Source organism: Tinamus guttatus, unplaced genomic scaffold (genome assembly GCF_059628265.1).
Source record: "Tinamus guttatus ecotype Peru unplaced genomic scaffold, ASM5962826v1 Tinamus_guttatus_pri_ptg000126l, whole genome shotgun sequence".
NCBI classification, from domain to species: domain Eukaryota; kingdom Metazoa; phylum Chordata; class Aves; order Tinamiformes; family Tinamidae; genus Tinamus; species Tinamus guttatus.
The window spans coordinates 30,695-43,823 of NW_028288660.1; the positions used below are offsets into that span (position 1 = coordinate 30,695).

Genomic DNA, 13,129 nt, shown 5'->3' on the forward strand with positions numbered 1-13,129 from the left:
ATCCAACTCCTGGATGAGCGGCCTCCGCGGAGGCTCCGTCGGCCTCCGTCGCCCCCCGGCCTCCAGGAGGCCCCCGAGGCCCCCGCTCCGGGGAGGCTCCGTCGGCCTCCGTCGCCCCCCGGCCTCCAGGAGGCCCCCGAGGCCCCCGCTCCGTGGAGGCTCCGTCGGCCTCCGTCGCCCCCCGGCCTCCAGGAGGCCCCCGCTCCGGGGAGGCTCCATCGGCCTCCGTCGCCCCCCGGCCTCCAGGAGGCCCCCGCTCCGTGGAGGCTCCATTGGCCTCCATTGCTCCCCGGCCTCCAGGAGGCCCCCGCTCCGGGGAGGCTCCGTCGGCCTCCGTCGCTCCCCGGCCTCCAGGAGGCCCCCGCTCCGGGGAGGCTCCGTCGGCCTCCGTCGCTCCCCGGCCTCCAGGAGGCCCCCGCTCCGTGGAGGCTCCGTCGGCCTCCGTCGCTCCCCGGCCTCCAGGAGGCCCCCGCTCCGTGGAGGCTCCACCGGCGACGCGGGGGAGCGGAGGCCCCCGAAGGCCTCCGGGAGGCCCCCGAGGCCCTGCAGCCTCCCCCGGCCCTGCAGCCTCCGGTGCTCGGCGCGGGCCTCCCTGGCCAGGGCCTCCAGCTGGGCCGGGTGCTGGCGGCACCAGGCGAGCAGGAACTCGCACTCCTTGCGGCAGCGGCGGGCGATCGAGCGGAGGCCCCGGGGAGGCCGCCGCAGGGCGCGGGCCGCGTGCGCCAGGGCCCTCGGGGCGGCCTCCTCGGCCTCCAAGAGCTCGGCGGCCGCCAGGGCCAGCGCAGCGGCGCCCAGCGGCCCCGGCGGGTACCCGGCGGCGGCGGCGGAGGCCGCGGAGGCCGCCAGGGCCGCCGCCGTGGAGGGGAAGGGGCCGCGGGCGGCCAGCGCGGCCGCCAGGAGGCCGCGGGGGAGAGGCCCCCGCGGCGCCAGCGCCAGGGCCTGCGCGTAGGCGCCCAGCGCCCGCGGCACCTGGAAACGCAGCAGCGGCGACAGCCGCCGAGGGGCCCCCGGCACGAGGGGGCCTCCCGCGGAGGCGCCGGCGGCCTCTGCAGGTTGGGGCATCTTTGCCTTGGTCAACTTGGCCTCGGCCTCCTCAGTCTCGGCCTCCTTGGAGCGCTTGGCCTCCGTGGCCTCGTCCCCTGCGGTCTCGGCCTCCTTGGAGCGTTTGGCCTCCTCGGAGCGTTTGGCCTCCGTGGCCTCGTCCCCTGCGGTCTCGGCCTCCTTGGAGTATTTGGCCTCCGTGGCCTCGGCCTCCTTGGAGCGTTTGGCCTCCTTGGAGCATTTGGCCTCCTTGGAGCGTTTGGCCTCCGCGGCCTCGTCCCCAGCAGTCTCGGCCTCCTTGGAGCGTTTGGCCTCCGTGGCCTCGGCCTCCCCAGTCTCGGCCTCCTCGGAGCGTTTGGCCTCCGTGGCCTCGTCCCCTGCGGTCTCGGCCTCCTCGGAGCGTTTGGCCTCCTTGGAGCATTTGGCCTCCTTGGAGCGTTTGGCCTCCGTGGCCTCGTCCCCTGCGGTCTCGGCCTCCTTGGAGCGTTTGGCCTCCGTGGCCTCGGCCTCCTCAGTCTCGGCCTCCTTGGAGCATTTGGCCTCCATGGCCTCGGCCTCCTCAGTCTTGGCCTCCTTGGAGCATTTGGCCTCCTTGGAGCATTTGGCCTCCTTGGAGCGTTCGGCCTCCGTGGCCTCGTCCCCTGCGGTCTCGGCCTCCTCGGAGCGTTCGGCCTCCTCAGTCTCGGCCTCCTTGGAGCATTTGGCCTCCTTGGAGCGTTTGGCCTCCTCGGAGCGTTCGGCCTCCGTGGCCTCGTCCCCTGCGGCCTCGGCCTCCTCGGAGCGTTCGGCCTCCGTGGCCTCGGCCTCCTCAGTCTCGGCCTCCTTGGAGCGTTTGGCCTCCGTGGCCTCGTCCCCTTCAGTCTTAGCACCTTCGTTTTCGGCCTCCTCGGCCCCCTCCTTGTCTGCAGCGTCTTCGGCCTCGGCAACGTCCCCCCTGCCCTTGGCCTCGCCCACGGCCTCGACCAACGCGGCCTTGGGCCCTTTGGCCTCCTCCTTGCCCGGGGCCTCCCGAGCCTCCTCCTCCTCCTCCTCCTCGCCGCCCAGCTCCGTCACCAGCCTCCTCCTCGGCAGCCGCCTCCACCAGGGCCTCCAGGGCGGCAGCTGCGCGGCCACCTCTCCCGAGGCCACCAGGCGCCCGAACTCGGCCCGTTCCGCGGAGCTCAGGAGGCTCCAGAGGCGACGCAGCTCCTCGGCCTCGTCCTCGTCCTCATCCTCATCCTCGGCCTCCCCCTCCTTCTCAGCCTCGTTTTTGGCCTCTTCTCCCTTCTCGGCCTCCTCCTCCTTCTCGGCCTCCTCCTCGTCCTCTCCCTCGTCCCCGGCCTCCTCTTCGTCCTCCTCCTCCTCACCTTCCTCCTCCTGCTCCCGCAGCCTCCTCAGCGCGGCCTCCAGCCTCGCGCGGGCCCCGTCGCCGCCGTTGCCGCCCCCCAGGGCCTGCAGCAGCTGCCGCCGCTGGAAGCGCCGGGCGCAGTCCCCGTGTCGCCGGTAGCAGCGCGCGGAGCAGAGGCGCCGGTTGCAGCGCGGGCAGCAGTAGGGGGCGCCCGCGGCGCCGCACGGGCCGCACGCGGCGGCCGCCGCCATGGCGCGGGGCGGCCTCCTCCCCGCGGCCGCCGCTCGGCTGCTTCCGCCGCCGCTCGGGAGCTTCCGCCGCCGCTCGGCTCCTCCCGGCGCCGCTCGGGGGTTTCCGGCGCCGCTCGGGGGTTTCCGGCGCCGCTCGGTTCTTCCCGACGCCGCTCGGTTCTTCCCGCCGCCGCTCGGGCTCTTCCGGCGCCGCTCGGTTCTTCCCGCCGCCGCTCGGTTCTTCCTGGCACCGCTCGGGCGCTTCCGGCGCCGCTCGGGCTCTTCCGCCGCCGCTCGGTTCTTCCCGGCGCCGCTCGGGCGCTTCCGCCGTCGCACGGTTCTTCCCGGCACCGCTCGGGCGCTTCCGCCGCCGCTCGGTTCTTCCCGGCGCCGCTCGGGGGTTTCCGGCGCCGCTCCGTTCTTCCCGGCACCGCTCGGGCGCTTCCGGCACCGCTCGGGCGCTTCCGGCGCCGCTCGATTCTTCCCGGCACCGCTCGGGCGCTTCCGCCGCCGCTCGGTTCCTCCCGGCGCCGCTCGGGGGTTTCCGGCGCCGCTCGGTTCTTCCCGGCGCCGCTCGGTTCTTCCCGCCGCCGCTCGGGCTCTTCTGGCGCCGCTCGGGCTCTTCCGGCGCCGCTCGGTTCTTCCCGCCGCCGCTCGGGCTCTTCTGGCGCCGCTCGGGCTCTTCCGGCGCCGCTCGGTTCTTCCCGGCGCCGCTCGGTTCTTCCCGACGCCGCTCGGTTCTTCCCGGCACCGCTCGGGGGTTTCCGGCGCCGCTCGGGCGCTTCCGCCACCGCTCTGTTCTTCCCGGCGCCGCTCGGTTCTTCCCGGCGCCGCTCGGGCGCTTCCGCCGCCGCTCGGTTCTTCCCGCCGCCGCTCGGTTCTTCCCGGCGCCGCTCGGTTCTTCCTGGCACCGCTCGGGGGTTTCTGGCGCCGCTCGTGCGCTTCCGCCGCCGCTCGGGCGCTTCCGCCGCCGCTCTGTTCTTCCCGGCGCCGCTCGGTTCTTCCCGGCGTCGCTCGGGCTCTTCCGGCGCCGCTCGGTTCTTCCCGGCACCACTCGGGTGCTTCCGCCGCTAACGCCTCCCTCGGCTGGCCACGCCCCCCCCGCTCCTCCTAACCGCCCCCTCCCCTCTCCGACAAGTTCGGCTCTTTCCGCCCGTCCCCCCTCCCCACCCCAGGAGTCGCCCGTGCGTTTCCGCCGCCGCTCGGCTCTTTCCGCTGTCCCTCGGGTGTTTCCGTCGCCCCTCGGCTACACCCCCTCCCCTCTCCGGCACGTTCGGCTCTTTCCGCCTGTCCCCCCTCCCACCCCAGGAGTCGCTCGTGCGTTTCCGCCACCGCTCGGCTCTTTCCGCTGTCCCTCGGGTGTTTCCGTCGCCGCCCGGATGCCCCCCCCTCCCGCGCGCTCGGGTATTTCCGTCCCTCCCCCGCCCACCCGGCGACGCGCTCGGCTGTTTCCGCCCTCGCCGACGTCACCCTCCCCTGGCCACGCCCCCCGCTCTTCCCGGGCGCCCCCTCCCCTCCTCGGCGACTTCGGGTGTTTCCGGCGCCGCTCGGCTCCTTCCGCCCCCCCTTCCCCCATGCAGCCACGTGCACCACCACGACCCGCCCATTAATGAATTAGCGCTAATTAACGAGCGTTTATTGGCGCGGGGGGGGCCTAGGAGTTGGCGTTGGGGCCCTTCTTCTTGCCGAAGCCGGGCACCACGTTGACGAAGCGGCGGTTGTACTGCATGCGCCGCTTGGCCCGGCCCGTCTTCTTCTTCTTCTTCTCCTGCTTGGCCACCTGCAACGAGGGGACATGGGGACAAGGGGACAAGGGGACAAGGGGACAAGGGGACAAGGGGACAAGGGGACAAGGGGACAAGGGGACAAGGGATGGCGTCAGCAGCTCCCTGCACCTCTTTGTGCCTTTTTACCCCCAAAATGAGGGGGCAACGTCTCAACTTTGCAGCACGCGGCCCCAAAAATGAGAGAGCGGAGTCTCCGTTTTGCACCATTTTGCCCCAAAACCAAGAGTTCAAAGTCCTCATTTTGCACCATGTTGCCCCCCAAAAATTCAGAGCTCCCAATCTCCATTTTGCCCCAAAACAGACCCCCAAACTGAGAGGTCGGAGTCCCCATTTCACACTCCTTCACCCCCAAAAATGAGAGCTCAGAGTCCCTGTTTCCCCCCAAATCTGGGTACTCAGTCCCTGTTTCACCCCGTTTCGCCCCAAACCCGGGTGCCCAGTCCCCATTTCAGCTTTTTACCCCAAATCCAAGCACTCAGCCCCAATTCTGCCCCAAACCTGGGCGCTCAGCCCCCAATTTTGCCCCGTTTCCCCCTAAACCCAGGCGCTCAGCCCCAATTTCACTCCGTTTCGCCCCAAACCCGGGTGCCCAGTCCCCATTTCAGCCCTTTTTACCCCTCAGCCCCAATTCTGCCCCAAACCCGGGCGCTCAGCCCCCAATTTTGCCCCGTTTCCCCCTAAACCCGGGTGCCCAGTCCCCATTTCAGCTCTTTTTACCCCTCAGCCCCAATTCTGCCCCAAACCCAGGCGCTCAGCCTCCAATTTTGCCCCGCTTCCCCCTAAACCCAGGCGCTCAGCCCCAATTTCACCCCATTTCGCCCCAAACCCAGGTGCCCAGTCCCCATTTCAGCCCTTTTTACCCCAAATCCAGGCACTCAGCCCCAATTCTGCCCCAAACCCGGGCGCTCAGCCCCAATTTCCCCCCGTTTCGCCCCAAACCCAGGTGCCCAGTCCCCATTTCAGCCCTTTTTACCCAAATCCAGGCACTCAGCCCCAATTCTGCCCCAAACCCGGGTGCTCAGCCCCCAATTTTGCCCCATTTCCCGCTAAACCCAGGCGCTCAGCCCCAATTTCACCCCATTTCGCCCCAAACCCGGGTGCCCAGTCCCCATTTCAGCCCTTTTTACCCCTCAGCCCCAATTCTGCCTCAAACCCGGGGGCTCAGCCTCCAATTTTGCCCCGTTTCCCCCTAAACCCAGGCGCTCAGCCCCAATTTCACCCCGTTTCGCCCCAAACCCGGGTGCCCAGTCCCCATTTCAGCCCTTTTTACCCCAAACCCGGGCGCTCAGCCCCAATTTCACCCCGTTTCGCCCCAAACCCAGGTGCCCAGTCCCCATTTCAGCCCTTTTTACCCAAATCCAGGCACTCAGCCCCAATTGTGCCCCAAACCCGGGCGCTCAGCCCCCAATTTTGCCCCGTTTCCCCCTAAACCCGGGTGCTCAGCCCCAATTTCACCCCGTTTCGCCCCAAACCTGCTGTCCCCGCTCACCTTGGGTGTCTGTCCCCTCACTTTCCCAGCACGGGCCAAGGATCCGTGGACCTTCCCTGCAAAGGGGGGGACATTGGGCACCTCGTTAGGATGTGCTAATGAACTGTCCCCAAATGTCCCCTTGGTGGCCACTCACCGCCCCGCAGGCGCGCGGCCACCTCCAGCGTGGCCAGGGGGGTGACACCGCTCCGGGCCACCACGGTGTCATCGTGCAGGGGGGTCCCGGCGAGCAGCAGCACCTGGTCGGGGGCCGCGACGCCCTCGAGGGCGGCCACCCGCTCCTGGGGACACGGGGAGGGGGGTGTCAGCGCCCGCGGGTGGCCCCGAGTGTCCCCCGCGTGTCCCCGAGTGTCCCCCCGAGTGTCACCTTGAGCTGCGCGACGGTCTCGTCGTCGGCGACGTCGAGGACGTGCAGGGCCTGGGCGCGCACGAAGAGCTGCATGGTGCTGGGAGGGGGACAATGGGACGGTGACACCGCCGTCGGGACGGGGACAGCGCGACGGTGACACCGCCGTCGGGACGGGGACAGCGCGACGGTGACACTGCCGTCGGGACGGGGACAGCATGACGGTGACACCGCCAGTGTGACGGTGACACTGCTGTCGGGACGGGGACAGCATGACGGTGACACCGCCATCGGGAGGGGGACAGCGCGACGGTGACACCGCCAGTGTGATGGTGACGGCACCATCGGGACGGGGACAGCGCGACGGTGACACCGCCAGCGTGACGGTGACACTGCCAGTGTGATGGTGACACTGCCAGTGTGACGGTGACACCGCCGTCAGGACGGGGACAGTGTGACGGTGACACCGCCAGTGTGACGGGGACACTGCCAGTGTGACGGTGACACCACTGTCGGGATGGGGACCACACGAGGGTGATACCGCGAGTGTGACGGTGACAGCGCGACGGTGACACCGCCATCAGCACGGGGACAGCGTGATGGTGACACCGCCGTCGGGACGGGGACAGCACGACGGTGACACCGCCAGTGTGACGGTGACAGCACGACGGTGACACCGCCATCAGCACAGGGACAGCGTGATGGTGACACCGCCAGTGTGACGGTGACACCGCCGTCAGGACGGGGACAGCGCGACGGTGACGGCGCCATCGGGATGGAGACAGCGAAGCGGGGACACCATGACGGGGGGACAACAGTGACACCGCCAGTGTGACGGTGACAGCGTGACGGTGACACCGCCATCAGCACGAGGACAGTGTGATGGTGACACCGCCAGTGTGACGGTGATGACGCCATCGGGATGGGGACAGCGCAACGGGGACACCGTCCTAACAGGGACACCGCGACGGGGGGACAACGGTGACACCACCCTCAGGACAGGGACACTGTGATGGGGATGTCACCCATGTGACGGTGACACCACTCTCAGGACGGGGACACCTCCATCGGGCTCACCGTGGTGACACCACGGTTGTGACAACACCCCGTGACAACAACAGCGCGGTTGTAACCGCGTTGCTGTGACAAGGATTACGCGGTTGTGACGGGGACACTGGTGGTGACACCGCGGTTGGGACAAGGTCCCTCTGTCCCTGGGGACTTTGTCCCCGCTGGGTGGGGAGGTGACACCTGGACAGGCCCCAATTTCCCCGTTTTACCCATTTTGGGGGGCCTCAACCCCCCCACAAAAGCTCCTAAAGGCCCCCGGGCTCCAAACACCTTTAGAAGCCCCTGAGGGTCCCCAAAATACCCCCCAGGCCTAAAATACCCCCCAAAATACCCCCTCCCCGGGCCTGACGTACCCCCAAAAGCTCCTGGGGTCTCACACGTCCCCAAAACACCCTGTAAGACCCTCAAATGCCCCTTAGGACCCCCCGGATCTCCCTCAGGACCCCAAAACACTCCCCAAGACCCCAAATGCCCCTCGGGACGACCTGGATCCCCCTCAGGGCCTCAAAACACCCTCCAAGACCCCCCAAATGTCCCTCAAAACAACCTGGATCCCCCTCAGGGCCTTAAAACACCCTCCAGGACCTCAAAATGCCATTTGGAGCCTCCTGGATCCCACTCGGGACCCCAAAACAAGGTCCAGGACCCCAAAATGCCCCTTGGAAAACCCCCGGATCCCCCCCCAGGACCCCGAAATACCCCTTGGGCCTTCCCGGACCCCTCTTAAGTCCCCAAAACAGCCCCCAGGACCTCAAAATGCCCCCCCAGGCTCCCAAAACACCCCCCAGGGCTCCGAAATGCCCCTCGGGTCTTCTCGGACCCCGAAAAAGCCCCAGGACCTCAAAATGCCCCTCCAGGCTCCCAAAACAGCCCCCAGGGCTCCGAAATGCCCCTCGGAAGCCCCAGGTCCTGCTTGGGACCCCCAAAACACCCCCCAGGACCCCGAAATGCCCCTCGGGCCCCATGGATCCCACTCGGGACTCCAAAACATCGCCCAGGACTCAGAAATACCCCTAGGGTCCCCCCTGACCCTGAGGACCTCAAAACACCTCCCAGGATCTCAAAAAAGACCCCAGGACCCCAAAATGTCCCCTGGGATACCAAAACACCCCCCCCCGCATCCTGAAATGACCCTTGGGACCCCAAAACGGAGCCCGAAATGCCCCTTGGGACCCGAAAACACCCCCCGGGACCCCGAAATGCCGGTCGGGCCCCATGGATTCCGCTCGGGACCCCAAAACACCTCCCAGGACCTCAAAATACCCCCCAGGACCCCGAAATGACCCTTGGGACCCCAAAACGCCCCCCGGGACCCCGAAATGTCCCTTGGGACCCCAAAACACCCCCCGGGACCCCGAAATGCCGGTCGGGCCCCATGGATTCCGCTCGGGACCCCAAAACACCTCCCAGGACCTCAAAATATCCCCCAGGACCCCGAAATGCCCCTTGGGACCCCCAAAACGCCCCCCCTGGACCCCGAAATGCCGCTCGTGCCCCCCGAACCGGCCGCGCTCCCGCCTCACCTCAGAGCCGCCTCACAAGATGGCGCCGCGGAGAGGCCGCCCCCGCGCATGCGCGCGCCTTTTATAGGCCGCCCCCGCTCCCCCCTCCCCGTGACGCGCTGACGTCAGCGCGCCCGGCCTTGACGTCAGGGCGGCGGCGCAAGATGGCGGCGCTGCTGAGGCGGCGGGTGGCGGGGCTGGCGTGGGGCGCGGGGGGGCGGCGCGCGCAGGTAACGGGAACGGGGGGAAATTGGGGGGATTTGGGGGGTCTTGGGGGGTTTGAGGGGTCCTGAGGGACTTTGGGGGCGTTTTGGGGGAAAATGAGGCCATTTGGGGGGAAATTGGGGGGGTCTTGAGGGGGTGGGGGGCACTTGGGGGGGGGGGTCCCTGAGGGGATTTCGGGGTGTCCTGGGGGATAGGGGGAGATGGGGGGGGTTGAGGGAGTTTTGACGGAGTTTGGGGCTATTTTGCGTGAAAATGGGGCAATTCTGGGGGAAAATGGGGCCATTTGGGGGGAAATTGGGGGGGTCCTGAGAGGAATTTTGGGGGGTCCTGAGGGGAAATTGGGGTGTCTTGGGGTGGGGGGAGATTGGGGAGGGGTTTCGGGGAGTCCTGAGGGAGTTTGGGGCTATTTTGGGGGAAATGGGGCAATTCTGGGGAAAAATGGGGCCATTTGGGGGGAAATTGGGGAGGTCCTGAGGGGAATTTTGGGGGGTCCTGAGGGGAAATTGGGGTGTCTTGGGGTGGGGGGAGATTGGGGAGGGGTTTGGGGGAGTCCTGAGGGAGTTTGGGGGCATTTTGGGGGAAAATGGGGCCATTTGGGGGGAAATGGGGAGGTCCTGAGGGGAATTGGGGGGGTCCTGAGGGGAACTGGGGGGGGTCTTGAGGGGGTGGGGGGCACTTGGGGGGTCCCCAAGGGGATTTTGGGGGGTCCTGGGGGGTGGGGGGAGATTGGGGAGGGATTTGGGGGAGTCCTGAGGGAGTTTGGGGCTATTTTGGGGGAAATGGGGCAATTCTGGGGAAAAATGGGGCCATTTGGGGGGAAATTGGGGGGGTCCTGAGAGGAATTTTGGGGGGTCCTGAGGGGAAATTGGGGTGTCTTGGGGTGGGGGGAGATTGGGGAGGGGTTTCGGGGAGTCCTGAGGGAGTTTGGGGCCATTTTGGGGGAAAATGGGGCCATTTGGGGGGAAATTAGGAGGTCCTGAGGGGAATTGGGGGGGCCCTGAGGGGATCAGGGGGGGTCTTGAGGGGGTGGGGGGGGACTTAGGGGGTCCCCAAGGGGATTTTGGGGGGTCCTGGGGGAATGGAGGGAGATTGAGGAGGGATTTGGGGGAGCCCTGAGGGAGTTTGGGGCCATTTTGGGGGAAAATGGGGCAATTCTGGGGGAAAATGGGGCCATTTGGGGGGGTCTTGAGTGGGTGGGGGGCACTTGGGGGGTCCCCAAGGGGATTTTGGGGGGTCCTGGGGGGATTTGGGGGGGAGATTGGGAAGGGATTTGGGGGAGCCCTGAGGGAGTTTGGGGCCATTTTGGGGGAAAATGGGGCCATTTGGGGGGAAATTGGAGGGTCCTGAGAGGAACTGGGGGGTTTTGAGGGGGTGGGGGGGGATTTAGGGGGTCCCCGAGGGGATTTTGGGGGGTCCTGGGGGGTGGGGGGAGATTGGAGAGGGATTTGGGGGAGTCCTGATGGAGTTTGGGGCCATTTTGGGGGAAAATGGGGCAATTCTGGGGGAAAATGGGGCCATTTGGGGGGAAATTGGGGAGGTCCTGAGAGGAATTTGGGGGGGTTCTTGAGTGGGTGGGGGGCACTTGGGGGGTCCCCAAGGGGATTTTGGGGGGTCCTGGGGGGCCAAGTCCCTAATCCCCCCCCCTCTTTCCTCCCCAGAGCCAGGCAGGGGCCCCCCCCCGCGGCCCCCCCCGGATCCGGATCCCGATCCCGATCCCGCCTATCCCGGCGTCGTGGAATCCCGCGCGGAATTCGCCTTCGTGGAGCGGCTGCTGCCCCCCAGCCGGGTGCCCCCCCCCGCCCCGCCCACCCCCGTTACCCAACACCCTCGGGCTGGGTCCCCCCGCGAGGTAAAAACGGGGAAAAACACCCCAAAAACCCCAATTTGTCCCTTTTTTTACCCAGGAGATGGTGGGGGGTGAAAACAGGGGGAAAAAAAACCTATTTCGAGGTTTATTTCAACCCCCGGGGTTGAAGTGGGGGGATCCGGGTAAATACCCTGTTTTCTTAAATGAAACAGCCACTTTCGAGGGAAAAAGGCATCAAAATGGGATAAATCCCCCGGTTTAGCACTGAAGTCACACCTGGGGGTAAAAAAAATTAAAAAAAAGCATAAAATGGGACAAAAATAGTGCAAAAAAATGGACAAAAAATGGGGCAAAAATGGTTAAATTTGCCCCTGCTATGGAGAAAAGCTGGTTAAATACCCCGTCTCGAGCTGTGCGGGAGGTAAAGAGGGCGGAAAAAAAGGCAAAATCACCTAGTTTTAGGGACAGGGCTGCCCCCTCAATGTGAAAATGGGGGAATAAACCAGATTTGACCCATTTTGGGCTTCTGTGCTGCTTGTGAGACAAAACTGGGTAAAAAACAGCCAAAAAAAAAACCCATTTTTGAAACCGGAATCCGCCTGACAAATGGTGTAAAAACTTGTTTTAAAAAGGCTGGTTTTGGTGCAAAAATGCAGTAAAATGCTCTATTTTTTGTCCTGGGGATCCCTAGCCTGGTAAGAAGAGTAAAACCAGGATAAATACCCGCTTGGGAGATAAAAAAAGGGGTAAAAAAAAGGGGGTAAAAATGCCCCAAAATGCCCCGGTGGTGCCGGGAAGGGGCCGTTTTCGAGGTTTTTGGGGCGTTTTGCCCGTTTTTGGCAGACCCGCCCCCCGCGCTGCCCTATTTCGTGGGCCGTTCCCGGCTGCACAACCTGCCCGTGTACCGGAACGTCACCCACGGGAACCGGGACATCACGGAGATCCGGAAAATCCGGGGGGACATTTGGGTGAGGAACGGGTGGGAATGGGGGAGGACGGGGGGGAAATGGGAAGAAATGGGGAAAGAACGTGGGAAAAATCTTAGAAGTGTGAAAAATAGAAAAATGGATTTAAAAAAAAAGGAATAAAAAGAGTAGGAAAGGGTAGAGACAAGAAGAAGATAATAGTAAAAAAAAGTGGGAAAAAGTAAAAACAGCAAAAAAAGGTAAAGAGAGGAGGAAAAGGCTGTAAAAAGGGAAGAGAAAAGGTGGGGGAAAGGTAAAAAAAAAAAGTGGAAAAGATTGAGAAAAGGGGGAAAAATAAAAAATGGGGGAAAAAGTGGGGAAAAAAGCTAGGGGAAATGTGGGAAAAGAGTAGGGAAAAGGGGCGGGAAGAAGGGGGGAAAAGGGGCGGGAAGAAGGGGGAAAGGGGGGGAAGAAGGGGGAAAGGGGGGGAAGAAGGGGGAAAGGGGGGGAAGAAGGGGGAAAGGGGGGAAGAAGGGGGAGAAGGGGGGGAGGAAGGGGGGGAAGAGGGGGAGAGGAAGGGGGGGAAGAGGGGGAGAGGAAGGGGGGGAAGAGGGGGAGAGGAAGGGGGGGAAGAGGGGGGGAGGAAGGGGGGGAAGAGGGGGGGGAGGAAGGGGGGAAAAGGGGGGGAAGAAGGGGGGAAAAGGGGGGGAGGAAGGGGGGAAAAGGGGGGGAAGAAGGGGGGGAAGAAGGGGGGAAGGGGGGGAAGAAGGGGGGAGAAGGGGGGGGAAGAAGGGGGGAGAAGGGGGGGGAAGAAGGGGGGGGAAGAAAGGGGAGAAGGGGGGGGAAGAAGGGCGGAAAGGGGTAGGGGAAAAGGGTAGGGAAAAAGGGGAAAAGGAGGAAAAACGCCGTGTTTTGTGTCCCGGCAGGCGCTGGAGCGGGAGCTGAGGGCCTTCCTGGAGCGGGACGGGGGCCGCGCGCCCCCCATGCAGGTCAACGAGATCACGGGGACCCTGCGGCTCCGCGGGCGCCTGGACGCCGCGGTGAGGGGCTGGCTGCTGGAACAGGGCTTCTGAGCGCCCAAAACGCCGCGAAACGCCCCAAAACGCCCTAAAACGCCCTGAAACGCCCCAAAACGGGGCCGCCCGGCGCCCCGCAGCGCCCCCGGGGTGGGAAAGCAACAAAGGAGCGAGAAAACGGCGTGAAATGAACCCAAATCTGGGCTCTCGGGGCCCTGAAACGGGGCCGCTTCGCACCTTTTGCTACCCCAATATGTACAGAAAGTGGAAAAAATAATAAAAAACGGAGAAAATGGCATGAAATGAACCCAGATCTGGGCTCTCGGGGCCCTGAAACGGGGCCACTTCGCACCTCTTGTTACCCCAATATATACAGAAAGTGG

At 65.4% G+C, this 13,129-nt stretch overlaps 2 protein-coding genes across 2 annotated transcripts; one reads left to right on the forward strand and one right to left on the reverse strand.

The window, feature by feature from the left end:
* Nucleotides 1-4,212: 4,212 nt before the first annotated feature.
* On the reverse strand, nucleotides 4,213-8,871 carry FAU (FAU ubiquitin like and ribosomal protein S30 fusion). The gene is made up of 5 exons (XM_088521684.1): nucleotides 8,815-8,871; nucleotides 6,242-6,320; nucleotides 6,011-6,155; nucleotides 5,875-5,930; nucleotides 4,213-4,378 (listed from the first exon to the last, which is right to left on the reverse strand). The coding sequence occupies exons 1-5, from the start codon at nucleotides 8,862-8,864 to the stop codon at nucleotides 4,253-4,255; spliced, it is 456 nt and encodes a 151-aa protein (XP_088377810.1). The 5' UTR covers nucleotides 8,865-8,871; the 3' UTR covers nucleotides 4,213-4,252.
* An 86-nt stretch (nucleotides 8,872-8,957) lies between these two features.
* Nucleotides 8,958-12,819, forward strand: MRPL49 (mitochondrial ribosomal protein L49). Its single transcript, XM_088521686.1, is given in 5 exon segments — nucleotides 8,958-9,023; nucleotides 10,679-10,816; nucleotides 10,819-10,867; nucleotides 11,669-11,793; nucleotides 12,657-12,819. Coding segments are annotated over 5 exon segments (525 nt in total). The 3' UTR covers nucleotides 12,804-12,819.
* Nucleotides 12,820-13,129: the final 310 nt, after the last annotated feature.